The 18,226-nt window shown below is 40.0% G+C and overlaps 1 protein-coding gene and 1 long non-coding RNA gene across 4 annotated transcripts in view; one reads left to right on the plus strand and one right to left on the minus strand.

Moving 5' to 3' along the window:
* Positions 1-16,908, minus strand: part of LOC117508393 — a 23,791-nt gene extending 6,883 nt beyond the window's left edge. The window contains exons 1-2 of the long non-coding RNA XR_004560077.1: positions 16,899-16,908; positions 14,593-14,605 (exon numbers count right to left, since the gene is read on the minus strand). This is a non-coding gene — a long non-coding RNA (uncharacterized LOC117508393). The remainder of the gene's footprint in view (positions 1-14,592; positions 14,606-16,898) is intronic.
* agfg1a (ArfGAP with FG repeats 1a) overlaps positions 6,041-18,226 on the plus strand; it is an 83,054-nt gene continuing 70,868 nt past the window's right edge. Inside the window, exon 1 of one of the 3 annotated variants that reach the window (XM_034168139.1) lies at positions 6,041-6,345. In XM_034168139.1, the coding sequence (XP_034024030.1) occupies positions 6,179-6,345 (167 nt within the window). In that variant the 5' untranslated portion in view covers positions 6,041-6,178. The remainder of the gene's footprint in view (positions 6,346-18,226) is intronic. The other 2 variants (XM_034168140.1, XM_034168141.1) reach the window with 2 other exon arrangements.

The following is an 18,226-nucleotide window of genomic DNA, read 5'->3' on the forward strand; positions in this document are numbered from 1 at the left end:
GCTCATTTGAAATGGACAGACACAAAGTGGAAAAGTGTGCTGTGGTCTGATGAGTCCACATTTCAAATTGTTTTTGGAAATCATGGACGCATGTCCTCCGGAGAAAAGAGGAAAAACACCATCCAGATTGTTACCAGCGCAAAGTTCAAAAGCCAGCATCTGTGATGGTATGGGGATGTGTTAGTGCCCATGGCATGAGAAACTTACACATCTGTGATGGCACCATCAATGCTGAAAGGTACATCCAGGTTTTAGAGTAACAATCAATCAATCAATTTTTTTATATAGCGCCAAATCACAACAAACAGTTGCCCCAAGGCGCTTTATATTGTAAGGCAAGGCCATACAATAATTATGTAAAACCCCAACGGTCAAAACGACCCCCTGTGAGCAAGCACTTGGCTACAGTGGGAAGGAAAAACTCCCTTTTAACAGGAAGAAACCTCCAGCAGAACCAGGCTCAGGGAGGGGCAGTCTTCTGCTGGGACTGGTTGGGGCTGAGGGAGAGAACCAGGAAAAAGACATGCTGTGGAGGGGAGCAGAGATCGATCACTAATGATTAAATGCAGAGTGGTGCATACAGAGCAAAAAGAGAAAGAAACAGTGCATCATGGGAACCCCCCAGCAGTCTACGTCTATAGCAGCATAACTAAGGGATGGTTCAGGGTCACCTGATCCAGCCCTAACTATAAGCTTTAGCAAAAAGGAAAGTTTTAAGCCTAATCTTAAAAGTAGAGAGGGTGTCTGTCTCCCTGATCTGAATTGGGAGCTGGTTCCACAGGAGAGGAGCCTGAAAGCTGAAGGCTCTGCCTCCCATTCTACTCTTACAAACCCTAGAAACTACAAGTAAGCCTGCAGTCTGAGAGCGAAGCACTCTATTGGGGTGATATGGTACTACGAGGTCCCTAAGATAAGATGGGACCTGATTATTCAAAACCTTATAAGTAAGAAGAAGAATTTTAAATTCTATTCTAGAATTAACAGGAAGCCAATGAAGAGAGGCCAATATGGGTGAGATATGCTCTCTCCTTCTAGTCCCCGTCAGTACTCTAGCTGCAGCATTTTGAATTAACTGAAGGCTTTTTAGGGAACTTTTAGGACAACCTGATAATAATGAATTACAATAGTCCAGCCTAGAGGAAATAAATTCATGAATTAGTTTTTCAGCATCACTCTGAGACAAGACCTTTCTGATTTTAGAGATATTGCGTAAATGCAAAAAAGCAGTCCTACATATTTGTTTAATATGCGCTTTGAATGACATATCCTGATCAAAAATGACTCCAAGATTTCTCACAGTATTACTAGAGGTCAGGGTAATGCCATCCAGAGTAAGGATCTGGTTAGACACCATGTTTCTAAGATTTGTGGGGCCAAGTACAATAACTTCAGTTTTATCTGAGTTTAAAAGCAGGAAATTAGAGGTCATCCATGTCTTTATGTCTGTAAGACAATCCTGAAGTTTAGCTAATTGGTGTGTGTCCTCTGGCTTCATGGATAGATAAAGCTGGGTATCATCTGCGTAACAATGAAAATTTAAGCAATACCGTCTAATAATACTGCCTAAGGGAAGCATGTATAAAGTGAATAAAATTGGTCCTAGCACAGAACCTTGTGGAACTCCATATTTAACTTTAGTCTGTGAAGAAGATTCCCCATTTACATGAACAAATTGTAATCTATTAGACAAATATGATTCAAACCACCGCAGCGCAGTGCCTTTAATACCTATGGCATGCTCTAATCTCTGTAATAAAATGTTATGGTCAACAGTATCAAAAGCAGCACTGAGGTCTAACAGAACAAGCACAGAGATGAGTCCACTGTCCGAGGCCATAAGAAGATCATTTGTAACCTTCACTAATGCTGTTTCTGTACTATGATGAATTCTAAAACCTGACTGAAACTCTTCAAATAGACCATTCCTCTGCAGATGATCAGTTAGCTGTTTTACAACTAACCTTTCAAGAATTTTTGAGAGAAAAGGAAGGTTGGAGATTGGCCTATAATTAGCTAAGATAGCTGGGTCAAGTGATGGCTTTTTAAGTAATGGTTTAATTACTGCCACCTTAAAAGCCTGTGGTACATAGCCAACTAACAAAGATAGATTGATCATATTTAAGATCGAAGCATTAAATAATGGTAGGGCTTCCTTGAGCAGCCTGGTAGGAATGGGGTCTAATAAACATGTTGATGGTTTGGATGAAGTAACTAATGAAAATAACTCAGACAGAACAATCGGAGAGAAAGAGTCTAACCAAATACCGGCATCACTGAAAGCAGCCAAAGATAACGATACGTCTTTGGGATGGTTATGAGTAATTTTTTCTCTAATAGTTAAAATTTTGTTAGCAAAGAAAGTCATGAAGTCATTACTAGTTAAAGTTAATGGAATACTCAGCTCAATAGAGCTCTGACTCTTTGTCAGCCTGGCTACAGTGCTGAAAAGAAACCTGGGGTTGTTCTTATTTTCTTCAATTAGTGATGAGTAGAAAGATGTCCTAGCTTTACGGAGGGCTTTTTTTATAGAGCAACAGACTCTTTTTCCAGGCTAAGTGAAGATCTTCTAAATTAGTGAGACGCCATTTCCTCTCCAACTTACGGGTTATCTGCTTTAAGGTAGTCCATCAGAGTAAATGTAAATGTTATTAAGAAATGATCAGACAGAAGGGAGTTTTCAGGGAATACTGTTAAGTCTTCTATTTCCATACCATAAGTCAGAACAAGATCTAAGATATGATTAAAGTGGTGGGTGGACTCATTTACTTTTTGAGCAAAGCCAATAGAGTCTAATAATAGATTAAATGCAGTGTTGAGGCTGTCATTCTCAGCATCTGTGTGGATGTTAAAATCGCCCACTATAATTATCTTATCTGAGCTAAGCACTAAGTCAGACAAAAGGTCTGAAAATTCACAGAGAAACTCACAGTAATGACCAGGTGGACGATAGATAATAACAAATAAAACTGGTTTTTGGGACTTCCAATTTGGATGGACAAGACTAAGAGTCAAGCTTTCAAATGAATTAAAGCTCTGTCTGGGTTTTTGATTAATTAATAAGCTGGAATGGAAGATTGCTGCTAATCCTCCGCCCCGGCCCGTGCTACGAGCATTCTGACAGTTAGTGTGACTCGGGGGTGTTGACTCATTTAAACTAACATATTCATCCTGCTGTAACCAGGTTTCTGTAAGGCAGAATAAATCAATATGTTGATCAATTATTATATCATTTACTAACAGGGACTTAGAAGAGAGAGACCTAATGTTTAACAGACCACATTTAACTGTTTTAGTCTGTGGTGCAGTTGAAGGTGCTATATTATTTTTTCTTTTTGAATTTTTATGCTTAAATAGATTTTTGCTGGTTATTGGTAGTCTGGGAGCAGGCACCGTCTCTACGGGGATGGGGTAATGAGGGGATGGCAGGGGGAGAGAAGCTGCAGAGAGGTGTGTAAGACTACAACTCTGCTTCCTGGTCCCAACCCTGGATAGTCACGGTTTGGAGGATTTAAGAAAATTGGCCAGATTTCTAGAAATGAGAGCTGCTCCATCCAAAGTGGGATGGATGCCGTCTCTCCTAACAAGACCAGGTTTTCCCCAGAAGCTTTGCCAATTATCTATGAAGCCCACCTCATTTTTTGGACACCACTCAGACAGCCAGCAATTCAAGGAGAACATGCGGCTAAACATGTCACTCCCGGTCAGATTGGGGAGGGGCCCAGAGAAAACTACAGAGTCCGACATTGTTTTTGCAAAGTTACACACCGATTTAATGTTAATTTTAGTGACCTCCGATTGGCGTAACCGGGTGTCATTACTGCCGACGTGAATTACAATCTTACCAAATTTACGCTTAGCCTTAGCCAGCAGTTTCAAATTTCCTTCAATGTCGCCTGCTCTGGCCCCCGGAAGACAATTGACTATGGTTGCTGGTGTCGCTAACTTCACATTTCTCAAAACAGAGTCGCCAATAACCAGAGTTTGATCCTCGGCGGGTGTGTCGTCGAGTGGGGAAAAACGGTTAGAGATGTGAACGGGTTGGCGGTGTACACGGGGCTTCTGTTTAGGGCTACGCTTCCTCCTCACAGTCACCCAGTCGGCCTGCTTTCCCGGCTGCTCGGGATCTGCCAGGGGGGAACTAACGGCGGCTAAGCTACCTTGGTCTGAACCGACTACAGGGGCCTGGCTAGCTGTAGAATTTTCCACGGTGCGGAGCCGAGTCTCCAATTCGCCCAGCCTGGCCTCCAAAGCTACGAATAAGCTACACTTATTACAAGTACCGTTACTGCTAAAGGAGGCCGAGGAATAACTAAACATTTTACACCCAGAGCAGAAAAGTGCGGGAGAGACAGGAGAAGCCGCCATGCTAAATCGGCTAAGAGCTAGTAGCTACGCTAAGCTAGCGGATTCCTAAAAACACGCAAAGTGAATAATGTGTAAATAATTTAGAGGTGATTCAGCAGAAGGAGTGCTTTAGTTAAGGCACGTAAAGATTACACTGGGAAACAAATCGTAATCTAGATAACTAGATCAATCTAACTGCGCAGATTAAACAGCTAACAGATACAGAAAAACACCGCTGTGCTCCGGAACAGGAAGTGATACAATACCGCAGTGAGAGCCAACCACCAGTAGAGGTGGTTGGAGGTAACACATGCTGCCATCCAAGCAACGTCTTTTTCAAAGACATCCCTGTTTATTTCAGCAAGACAATGCCAAGCCACATTCTGCACATGTTACAACAGCGTGGCTTCGTAGTAAAAGAGTGCGGGTACTAGACTGGCCTGCCTGCAGTCCAGACCTGTTGCCCACTGAAAATGCGTGGCACATTATGAAGCACAAAATACGACAATGGAGACCCCGGACTGTTGAACAACTGAAGTTGTACATCAAGCAAGAATGGGAAAGAATTCCACCTACAAAGCTTCAACAATTAGTGTCCTCAGTTCCCAAACACTTATTGAGTGTTGTTAGAAGGAAAGGTGATGTAACACAGTGGTAAACATACCACTGTCCCAGCTTTTTGAAACTTGTTGCAGGCATCCATTTCAAAATGAGCAAATATTTGCACAAAAACAATAAAGTCTATCAGTTTGAACATTAAATATCTTGTCTTTGTGGTGTATTCAATTGAATATAGATTGAAGAGGATTTAAAAATCATTGTATTCTGTTTTTACTTACATTTTACACAACATCCCAACTTCATTGGAAATGGGGTTGTATTTTAGTCACCTTTCTTTAATGTAATTTTTTTCTTTATTACTGTACGACTTTGGCTGCTGCAACAAGTGATTTTCCCCGTTGTGGGATCAATAAAGTTGATCTTATCTTTTAAAAAAATCCACGGATAATACAATCAACACTAATTTCCATTGTGGTTTACTAGAAAAAAAAATACTCATTCTAGATTTGCATAATTTTGTATTGTTAAAATAATCAGTGGCTTAAGATGCAAGACAGACAATTTATATATTCTACATTTGCATCAGGATTCTAGGATGCCTAAAACCCCTGCACAGCATAGTGCTTTAAAAAAGAAATTTCATAATATTTAATTTTCTTTTAATAGTCTTAAATATAGCCTCATTTTTTTACACTTACATTATTTATTGCACGTTTTTCTCCACACTGTTTCTGAAATGAATTAAATACCGTTAGAATGAACATGACCGTTACATTGCAAATACGAAGAACGTTATTATGACAAATACAAGTCGCGCGGTGGCGCCAATCCATTAAAGAAAGCCCGTCATGACTGCAGCCAAAGATATTTGATATGAGACGTGATACATCACGTTCAACCAGCCAACGTAATCTAGTGTAAGCGCACGAACGACTACCAACAGCATTATTCTTACGCTTTACGGATGATAACATGACATATGACTGAAATTTATGTTTCACAAAGAGAAAAAAAAATGACCTTCACCTTCATAAAAGGTTCAGCCCAGAGAACGTGATTTACGCGAAAAAGGAAATTAATTAAGTTTTCGCTCTTGTACTATTTGAAAACGCCTTGGACTCTTGTTGGAGCAGATAGATCCATCTCTCCGTTCTCTTCCTGTGCTCAGAACCGGGTTGAAAGTGTTTAAAAAGAATCCTTTGTTTTGGTTGTGGTGGACCGTCCAGTTTCATATCCTCTAGGTTTATTTAACCCTGCAGCGAATTCTTTTACCATGGCGGCAAGCGCGAAACGAAAGCAAGAAGAGAAACACCTGAAGCTGCTGAGAGAAATGACCAGTTTGTCTCCTAACAGAAAGTGTTTTGACTGCGACCAGCGCGGCCCGACCTACGCCAACATGACCGTGGGCTCCTTCGTCTGCACCTCCTGCTCCGGAATCCTGTAAGTCATCACTTTCACATCGTGACCTTACTGCTTAGACATGGCGCAGACCGTACAAAGGTTTGCCACTCACTCACGAACCTTATCCAGCTAGCGTTAGCTGTTAGCCAGTTAGTTGGTTGTGCAGTGGTGTAGGTGAGGTTGGGTGTGGTACGTGGAGGTGTTCACCACCAGCCAGCTGTGTGCTCCACCGGCTGCGTTACAACTTCTAAAGCTCAGCCCTCACATAGCACAAGCCGCTACATGTGATTTTTGGGTCGTGCTGCCTGCGCAAATAATGGAAGTGTAGTTCTTTTCAAACGACCCGCATCAGCCTGACAGGAAAAGTGTTCTAGCTACTAGTGCCCGACCGATATAGATTTTTGAGGACCGATACCGATATTAGTGAGGGAAAAAAAAAATACGGTACCAACATATAAGGGTGTAATGATGCATTATGAATTGCGATAATTTGAATTTGATAAGTCTTTACCAAATCGTATTGTTTTTTAACCCTCTGGAGTCTTGGTTATTTTGGGGCATATTTGACTACTTTTGGTTTTACCTTCATAATTTACCTTACAAAACTGTTTACCTGGCCTTGTTTGGTGTCATTTTTTTTCAGCACAACCTCACTTTCATTCTGACAGACTGCATTAAAACATTGACCCAATATTCACCCCAAAACATAAAATTCAAATCAGAAAAAAAGTTAGTTTTTTTTTTTTTTTTACTGTGAAAACCAGAAATTGTTTTAACAAACCATTTTCATAACTTAGAATGCAAATATAAATTGTAAACTTCAAAAATATATGTGATCATGTACAACCCCAATTCCAATGAAGTTGGGATGTTGTGTAAAATGTAAATAAAAACAAACTACAATAATTTGCAAATCCTCTTCAACCTATATTCAATTGAATACACCACAAAGACAAGATATTTAATGTTCAAACTGATAAACTTTATTGTTGTTCAAATATTTGCTCATTTTGAAATTAATACCTGCATCCATCAAGGATTACAATTTAGGCTATGCCTCAGAATAATTTTTATTTAAAGTTAAAACATTCACCACAGATTACTTTCTACACAGTTAGTATGAACAGTGAATGTATTGTATTGTGGCGTTGTGTATACCCCTACCGATATTGATGCTGATATTTACATAAAAATGGCAGTGATTCTGAACATTTTATCAAACCCTTTGAAAAACAAATGTAATTGAGACGACATTTGACAGTGTGCATGAACTTTATTCAAAATAACTATAAATACAGCCAGCCATGTGTCAGTCAGATTGGCAGTTGCCATGTTACATTGGTCAGCAATTGAATAAAATAGACTTTTATTTATTGTGGCCGTGCCTAGCTAGATGGCAGCACAGCGACTGCTTTTGCTGTTCTCAAACACCCACTTTGATGAAAACTAATGGCAGCTAATTGCTTTGCCTCCCAGCCATTCTTGACAGCATTATATACAATGCTGTCAGTGTGCCCTCTGCTGGCCAAACTATGTAATTACACCATTTCCAAAAGCCATAGTGTTTCTCTATTGCATATTTGTGCCAGTTCAACAGATCGTCCTTGGTTTGCCCCATCAAACATGTATTAATACAACTAATTTAATCAGACATTTCAGGGTTCTCACCAGCATTACAACAGCGCAACAGTCCGTTACTCTGTTATAATAAAAAATACACTGCATTTGGGCCTTTACATTGTTTTTTAGGGTGTGTAACGGGAAAATAATCATTTCTATATGTTGATTGTGGAGCCTCTGGTTCTGATGTAGAAGCAGCGCATCCACAATTTATTCATCATCCTGTACCAAAGCCATTTCTGCCTTTTCTGCTGATTAAAGTCTCTAAACGGGACTCTTTTTCTGTGAGAATCGTCCCCTGCTTCACACAGACAGTTTTTATTCCTTTGTCATTAACAAGCCTTTTGTTTTTGTGGAGCAGCTAACGACACAGATCTCTGCCAGGGACTGGAATCTTAATATCTCCCGCTTCTCTGGTTCCTAAACTAAGGTTAGCGTCCCTCGTGAAAATAATAATAATGACGATAATATCCTCTGCTCCGTATCCGTGTGTCTTGTAGGATTTGCTGTGGCTCTCTGCCGAGGTGGAAAGATGGCTCATTCCACAATCAATAACTTCAAAGTGACTCGCCATTTTAAATCAGATGACACCTCTTTCCAAACATTGTAAAACAAACTACAACCAACCAAAGTTGTTTTTCCCAAAATGAGACACCCTCTTTTCCACTGGGGAGAACTTATCCCAGTGAGTCTCAGCACTCCAGTCTGAGCACAGCCACGTAGCAGCGCTCCAGGCGAGAGTATTATAGGGGAGGCCGGGACCAAAGTAACATTTTACATTCATATCTCTCTGAAACAGTTGTTTTTTTAATCTTTTTTTACAGCCTTTAAAGCCAAAAGAAAGAGGCATCAGACCAAAACATGGAAGAGTGTAGAAATGTGTGTCACTGCACAGGAGCTAATTTATACACAGCAGTTTACTATAGAAAGTCCTTACAAATGTTTTTTTTTTAACTTCAAGATTAATTTCTGATTACTCTACATTTTGACGTTAAAAAATAGACAAAAGAAGTCCCTTTATAAGCCCATAAAGCAAAGGCTTCAGCAGGGTCGAAGCCAAAGCAGTCCCTGAACCCCTGGCTTCTTAAGGTGATTTTTCCATCCCATCAGATCTGCCTCTAATGCTGCGTACAGCTGTCGCTACAACTATTTGTGCACACCAGCAGCTGAAAGACACAGTGTACCCTGTGAGAGCCCATTCGATCCCTTTAGCGGCAGGTGTTGGCCAAGTTCCAGGTGACACACATGAACATCTAACACCGCTCGCTTGGCACTTAGAAATGTGTGCCCAATCGCACTGTCAGCATGAAAACAGTCAGCAGACGATCACTTTCGAGCTGGATGTGAAATTTGTCTACGTGCCCCCATGAGTGTGGCTTTGCAGAAGAAGCCACACATGTGGCCTGCATGTGTATCACACGTGCGCATGTGTGTTGCTCCCCCCCCCCTCAAAAAAAACACATGTGGCATACATGTGGTTCGCATACCACGTGTCGGGGGGCACACTTGCATAAAATGCTGATATGTATGTATGTGTATGTATGTTTGATTGGGATGGGATGTGTGAGATACATTGCCTTTTATTTATTTATCTTTCTGCACTTTTGAGAGCCTTCATGTTTTCAATCTGTTAAAGATTGTGTTACTGATAGCAGCTAAATTTAGGTGTTTTTCAGTTGTTCTTTTGACTGAATAGTTGCCGCATTTTTCCTGCAAGGTTTTTGTACGTTTTCTTTGAAGAATCAAGTAAAAATGTGTTTTTGTCTAAATTAAAGTGATTTTATGTAGCCAGCCCAGTAGCATTCATAACTAAATCGAAAAATTTACCGGTCATCAATGTGATCGATATCGGTAATTGGTATCGGTGATTGGCACTCAAGGCTGATCTGTATCAGAATCGGCAGCATAAATCCTGATGGAACATCCCTAATTATTATTATACAGACTGATTCTTGTGATAATGGAAAAAACATGTCCTACATCAGGAAGTCTTCTTTGCATTCAAAATAAATAAAGTTAAATCTGTTACCTGTGTCCTCATGAAATTAATTTCACGTATTTCTAAATGATTTCATTAGAATTAGTTCAAATAAAGACTTTATACTGTCAAGATAAGTGCACTTTAACCTGTCCTCAGCAAGAGGTCAGTGTCAAACTGCCCCCCCAAAAATTAGTTTGAAAATACGATCCATGAATATAGGTTAGAACTGCAAATAAATTGAATAGTTAAGTAACATATCACATAATACATAAAGTGAACATTAAATTACATATTGTCCATTAAAAAAATATTGCATGTCAAAGTTATGTCTTCCCTTTCTATCAACGGTATCACCCCCCCAATAATCCTGAATAAAGCAGACAGGTCACGGTCAGACGGAGCCCTGATGACCCGTTTTTCATGTCTTGCTCTTGGTGGATCCAACAGTACACTTTGTCTCATAAGTTTTCAGGTTTTTGTATTGTAAACAAATAGTGGTGATGTCACTGCGGTCACAGCTTTAATGTGTCAACACACCATCTTTATTTACTTTAGGTATTGTGCCTCATGTAATTTATTACCCTACACATCGGAAAAGTGACAATATCAGGGTATTGTTTTCACTGTTGTGTGTCTGTAGACAGGATAACTAAAAATGGCTGGACAGATTTCCTTCGAATTTGGTGGGAATATTACTTGGATTGACATGGAGCAGTGATACGATTTTGAAGTGGTTTGGTGATAGGTCAAAGGTTAAGGAAAACATGGTACTTAAAACACATTTTCTTTGCCTCAATAACCAAGGAGCCTAGATTAGGGCCGCTCTATACATTTGAACATCACCACCATGATGTGCATGTGTGGAATAGTTGCAGAACTCGCTATGTGGCATAATTAAATTAACCCTCTGGGGTCCGAGGGCATTTTTTGGACAGTTCACTCGCCTGGCATAAATGTTTTATTATTGCCGTTAACAGCTCTCCCTGCATCCCACAATCAAGTTTTATGTCTCTTTTTTTTAAGGACAACCTGTGCTTTCAGAATATATATGTTTTTGTTGTGTTTTATAAGTGTAATAAAGGTTTACAATCAAAAATAGGCAAGGAAAAAATAAAGCGAAAAATAATTTTCCACACACAGCAAACTATAATAAACAACTGTTTTGACACTTTATAAAGGTAATTTGAGGTCTTGTGTGAAAGGCTGTACAACAAAAAGGTTCAAACAACAAACTCCAATGCACATTTTGAACAATATATACAAAATGGTCTATGCCTTTTGTTGTCCATTGATATGGTAAACAGTGCTTTACGCAGAGAAAGCAACAGAGTTAGTGGAGCAATCCTGATAGTTACACACTCTTTGTTTGAGCATGTGAGATTGTCATCAGAGGCTCTCCGTGTGCTCCTGCTTTCACTGATCGCTGTGCGTAATGGCGCAGGGCACACTGAGTATGTACTAATAGTATGTACTCATTGGAGCACCCAGGGGGCTATTCAAACGGGCCAACTAGTAACATATCACTCCTGAAAACGATCTTTGGCTTTTCACATGAGGTAAATCTGCCCTATGATTGGATCTTGGAAAACTATGTGACGGTGAACCAATTCCAATTGGACACTCACATTGTGCACGTCATCACACAGCTTCTATGAGGAGTACAAAGATGGTCGATGGCTGGCTCGAAAGTCCGGAGTTAACTTTTCAGAAAAAAGTACGTTTCTATCTCATATCATTCAAAAGTTATTTATAATTTCGTAAAGCTTGGTCTTAGCCGTCGTATACAACGGCGTTGGCCCCAGAGGGTTAAGGATAAAAATCTGCTGTCATTTTTCACGACGAATCAACAAAAGATGTTGAATTTACTCAAATGAAGGGTTCCAGTAATGTGATTGCGTGACATGCACCTTCTCCCTCACTGTGCTGCATGCATCAATCACATTCTCAGCTGAGGACAAAAATAAATAATAAAAATTAGACAGCTCCCCCACAACTTGTCTTGTTGATAGCCGAAAACAATACTTTGTGAAAACAGGTCCCAGAGTGGGAAAATCTAAAAACTCTGGATTTGTCTCATAGCCCTGCCTCTGTAACCTCAGCCTATTAATTAATGACTTGTTGTTGTTGTTGTTGTTAACAGTGTCATTTGACAAACTTTTTTTGGTGGATCCTTAATTGGATTTATTTTTTGTTGCAAGCAGAAAGCTGAAGAGATGACAGATGGCTGCGGTGAATGCTGATCATGAATACATGGAGCGCTGTGATGCTGTTAAAATAATTGCAGAAAGGACTTTCAGCTTTAAAATAATTTATTTTTCTTGTTGTTGGTGGTGGCACAAAGCAGTGGCTTTCTTCAGCTCAGGCTACAAAGGCCCCTTAAGCACCGTATTTTAACACAGAGGGACTTCTTTATAATGCTGTTTATTCAACCCAATTTCCATTGTAATGAATTAAAGTATTTCCAAACAGTGTCTTCCAAAACAAGAATGTCTCCATCTGGATACGAGGTTTCTGCAGGCTGTAATGATGAATCCATCTGAAAGGACAAAATGGATCAGATTAAAAGACTTCATGTACTTAGTTTGCCTCTTTTAAACGTTCTAGATGTCTGCTGCTACATTGATTAGCTCCTTAACTGGTTATGCACATGCTCCTGTCTTCTTCATTTTGTGTGGAAGCCTTACAAGCATCACATCCTGGCCTGGCATATGTACTCAGTGGAAGAACAAAGAAAGAAATAGGGAGCATCAAAGAAAATGAAGAGAGAAATTAAACAGTAGGCAGGTTTCCATCAAGGTCCCCTGACACTTGCATGACTTTAATCCTCGCGCTTGCATGCACATCGTCGTGACGATCCCACCCACCATGTTCCCAACTGGACGCCATGCTTTGTTCCAATGGCTGCCACGCCTTGTGCGCTGGACGCTGCGTATATAAAATAATTATTTTGTAGTGGATTAATCATTTTCTGTGTAATTTGGATGTTGAAAATGGCTCTAATCGCTTCTGGAATCACAGTGGAGCGCTCCAGCTGCTGCTTTTCTTGCGCGTGCACACTTAATGAGGTGGAGAACGTATTTGGAGCCATCTATAAAGGTAATTATTTGTCATGTTTATGTTCTAATGGCTTGGTAAAACAGTTGCATGTTCATCCCTTCTTGTGAGCAGCTGTAAAAGTATGTTTATGATTGATTTAACATCTCGTTATAATCGTTCAAACGAGCTGCGCTCTGATGTGGTGCACTGATGTAATCACTCACATGAAGTGTTTTTGACTTGTTTGCGTAATGTTCAGGTCATTAATGTATGATGGAAATTTTGAACATTTAAAAATTTTCTTTGCGCACTTGCATGAATCTGGGCACAGTTTACGGTTTGAGACGAGTTTACTCTCATGCACGGCAGAGTGCGTGTAAGTGTTGTGGATCAAAGTCATGCAGGTGTCAGAGGGCTTTACTCTCCAAATTACACAATTTGAAGTAGCAAATTGAAAATGCACTCAGTGGAAGCAAGTGGTTTTTGAAGCAATTTGAAAAAGCTACATTTCCCAAAACTGCAATGGAAGCATTTGTTGTTTCATTTTCTATACCTGCTTACTCCAATTAAGGGGTGGAGGGAGTGCTGTAGCCTATCCCAGCAATCATAGGGTGATAAACAGGGCAAACCATGGACAGGATGTCACATATAGACAAACACAGGACCACAGACAGACAAACACAATGATAAACAGGGCAAACCATGGACAGGATGTCACATATAGACAAACACAGGACCACAGACAGACAAACACAATCACACGTGTGCACACACACCTTCTGTGGGTTTAAAATTTCCATTTCTGGTCTCTGAAAGTGGGAGTAAGCCAGAGCACCTGGAGGCAACCCACGCGAACACGGAGAGAACATGCACACTCCACACAGAAAGGACCAGGGGGAAGCAATCCCACAACCGTCTTGCTGTGAGGCAACAGTGCTGACCACTAAGCCACCATGCCACCACAATGGCAACATTTTTTTTTTCTGCTGGACAGAGGAAGAGATGGAAAAATTGATAAAACTTGTGACTTGCACTTTTCAAGCTGTTATGAGAAAGGTCACATATGAGTAAAAAATAAATAATCTGATTTAAGTGACATTTGACCAGTAACCACTGGGAAAGGCTTCCCCCAAGGACTCCCTGGACCCCTGACTGGAAAAACTGAGTTCAGAAAATGGATGGATGGATAATTTATATGGAAGGACTTGATAAAACAAGAATGAACAAAAAGGATGTGTGTGTGTGTGTGTGTGTGTGTGTGTGTGTGTGTGTGTGCACCAATAAAAAGTAGGAGCTGTTTCTTGGTGCACCTGCTGTGCTCAGTAAGAAATAACGTGTTGTATTTGCACTGAGCAATTTCTTACCGATGTGTGCAATTTGAAAAGATGTTGGAAGTGTGGTTTGGTTGTCTGTTCAGGAAGTGGCACAGCCCCTGTACTGCTATTGCATGTGATGATGCACAATGTGTGCAACAGGAAGTGGTGGAGAGGTCACTGTGATTCTGGAACTTTTTAACTTTACAGACATACAGTTGCACATGCTTTGATTGTGTGAGAGAAAGCTCGAAGGTTCATGTTCGGGAGATGCAGTGTTTTTTGGATTCTGCCTCCATCTGCTTTTACCAACGAGTGTGGAGCCAACCGCTGTACATATTTTGTATTTCTAACACTATGTCACAGTTATGTGACTGTTTATATTGGAGTCTTTAGTTTAATTTACTGAAATTTCATTTGTAATTTGGGCAAGAACTGTGTTTATTTGTTTAATGGCAGTGACAAGTGGCATGTCTTCCTACCTCATTTCTCCTCAACCGCCACCATATTTGTGGTTGTTTAATGGGTGGAGTTGGAATCGGCCTTCCCAAGAGGAACGCAACTCACAATGCACGTTTCTGGAGTATTTCTAATGTCAGGAAGTAGGTCCTCTCAGTCTGACTCTTCCTGAGTATGTAGGAATGTAAATAGTGACAGAGCTTGGGAGATAATCTTTTGGTGTCTACTTGATCTAAAAGTCTTCCTGCCCACAGTTGGCGAACAAAGATGGTCTATCTTGTCCTAACCAGACAACCTCACCATTACAGATTAAGGCAGTACCAGATCAGTAAGAATTTCTGTTCAAAATGTATGTCTGGTGTTTCAGCATCTGAAAAAAATGTAATTTATTTTCCAGATGCAGTTGCAACTGATACTCCAGTATCAGTTGCAATTGCATTTGTCAGAAAATGCATTTTGAAGAGGAAATAAGCATAGGTATGACATTTATTTTTGAAACATGGGCAAGAACTGTGACACTTCATGGAACAATAAGGCCCACCGGCAGTATTAAAATTAGTCAAGTTCAAGTTTATTCAGTTCAAGGAAGGACCTTTGCAACAAAATAAAACAAAACAGATTTCTCAGCCAGTCAACCCATGCAACTGAAAGGGTGTAGGTAGAAGCAAAGCTTATATACACCTGCCCCTTTTACCTCAGACACTTTTACTTATCACAACAAAACCAAAACAAAACAAAGTGAACAGGACAGCAAAACACAGACATCTTAAAATAATCAATAAACTCAAAATTCCTCATCATATCCACACCAATTACAGCACACATCGCATAATCCAACAACAACAAAATACAAAATCAATAACTTAATTGTCCATACTTTAACCAACAGCTATATAGCCCTTCAAACATGAATTGAATTTAGACAATTTTCACGTATTCAGAAAACATCAGTTCTTTATATTGGCGTTTAACTGATTGACATTTGGACATCGCTTGAGTTCCTTTGCCAGATTATTCCATATTTTAGGGCCACAAGTAGAAACACAAAAGCCTTTCCTGGTCGTCCGAGTGCCAGCAATTTTAAAATGATACGAGTCCCTTAAATTATATTTTCCCTCTCTCTCCTTGAAAAATTCTTGAATTCTGTGGGGCAGTTGCTTATTTTTCACTTTATGCATTAATTGCACAGTCGTAAATGTAATCATATTGTGAAGTTTTAATATTTTAGATTTAATAAACAATGAATTGTTGTGATCTCGATAACCTACTTTGTGAATCATTCTTAATGCTCTTTTTTGAAGAGTGAATAATGATTGCTGTGTAGTTTCATAATTGTTGCCCCAGACTTCAGCACAGTAAGCCTAGTAGGGAGCAACCAATGAACAGTAGAGTATGAAGTGCTTTGCAATCAAGAACATGCCTTACCTTATTTAGTACTGCAATACTTTGACACTTTCTTTTGAATATGTTGAATATGAGCTTTTCAATTAATTAATCAATAATAGCAACTAAGAACTTATTTTCGTTGACACGCTCTATGATTGCCCCTTGTATATTTAACTGAATTTGTATGTCTTTATTGTAATTCCCAAATAACATTATTTTAGTTTGAGACAGATTTAGTGATAATTTGTTAATATTAAACCATCTCTTTAACTTTATCATTCAAATATGTAAATCTGACAATAATTGCAAACAGAACTGCCTTAAACAGATCCAAAACTTTACATAAATCATTAATGTACATAATAATTGTGGTCCCAAAACAGAACCCTGAGGAAACCCACAAACAGTGTCCAGATATGAAGAACAGCAGTCCCTGAGTTTAACAAACTGTTTCCGATTTTGTAAGTAATTTTTAATCCATCCATTTCTGATTCCCGTACAGTTACATCTTTTAAAATAATACGAGGTCTATTAGAAAAGTATCCGACCTTATTATTTTTTTAAAAAACCATATGGATTTGAATCACGTGTGATTGCGTCAGACAAACTTGAACCCTCGTGCGCATGCGTGAGTTTTTTCATGCCTGTCAGTTGCGTCATTCGCCTGTGAGCAGGCTTTGAGTGAGGTGTGGTCCACCCTCTCAGCGGATTTTTATTGCGAATAAATGTCTGAACGATTTGGAGCTTTGCTGCATTAATTTTTTTCCAGAAACTGTGAGAGACCTCCAGGTGGACACTGTTTGAAAAATTAATATGGCTTTCAGGCACGATTTTATGGGGATTAAACAGATTACGGAGTGTTACTGCCGCTTTAAGGACGGCCCACAACTCCTGAGAGCGCGGCGCGCTCCCAGCCCCCATCGACAGGCTGACACCCCGCTGAAACAACCAGATCATTTCCAACGTGAAGGCTTTGTTGATCCGGGACCTCGTGTGACTTTCACAAAAAGGCAGAAGTTGTGGACATCAGCACTTGTTCCAGCACATTCCACCGTTACAGGAGTTTTTTTCATGGAAAGAAAAGCGGAGGGATGCGCCACGGAGCCGTTCATTACGCGGGACAAAACCACCTCGGTGTTGGTCTCTCAGGACAGCTTTCAGGTGGATTTCAGACGGATTCCGGTTGGTTTCCAGTCATGTGAATATCCGATTGTGATTGTGCATGAGCTGGACATGCCAGAACATGTCCCGTGAGGCTTCATCACGGCGTTGCTTTGCGCCGAGCGGCTTCACCGCAACGCGCGGAACTCCTCCGCACGTCCGTCTTAATGTGCCGGAAAAGTGCTGATGTCCACGTCTTTTCACAATTCCTGTGCTAGTCAGATGACATACCGGATCAAGACAGCGTCCAGTTTAAAAATGAACGGCACATTTCACTGTTACAGGAGTTTTTGTCATGGAAAGAGGAGCGGCTCCACATTTTTTTTTTTTCCCCCACATATTTTTTATATATATAATATATATATATATATATTTTTTTTTTTTTTTTACATCATTCACACATTGCTAAAACTCACTGTATGCTTCCATAGTATAGATTATGTTAGGGTATGAAACGTGGCAGTGTTTCCTATGTTTGTGTATTTGTCTGCCACGATGTGCAGTTATTTAATTGTCAAAGATTGTGATTTAAATAAATCATTGCGCTGCGCAGGAGAACATGCAAACGCCACACAGATAGGACCAGGTTGGAAGCAATCCTGGGACCTTCTCGCTGTGAGGTAACAGTGCACAGCACTAAGCCACTGTGCTGCCCGCACGTGAGTCAGACACCTGCTTATCAACTTTTCCTCAAGGACAAACATTGGATTAAAATTCAATTCTGTTTGAACCACTGAGTTTTTTTTTTCCACTGTTTTTGAAGCTTGTTGATGCCTGAATAATCGTTGAACAGTCACAAATTTGTTAATAAGATAATTATTGAAGAGGTCATATTATGGAAAACTAATGATTACTAAAGTCATTTGTGCTCAGTGTAAAAGCGCAAACAAATGCGGTTCACCTGTTGCACATGACAGACATTTTGTCTTTCTTCACCAACTGGTAAATCATTAAATACTCCTGA

Source organism: Thalassophryne amazonica, chromosome 4 (assembly GCF_902500255.1).
Source record: "Thalassophryne amazonica chromosome 4, fThaAma1.1, whole genome shotgun sequence".
NCBI lineage: Eukaryota > Metazoa > Chordata > Actinopteri > Batrachoidiformes > Batrachoididae > Thalassophryne > Thalassophryne amazonica.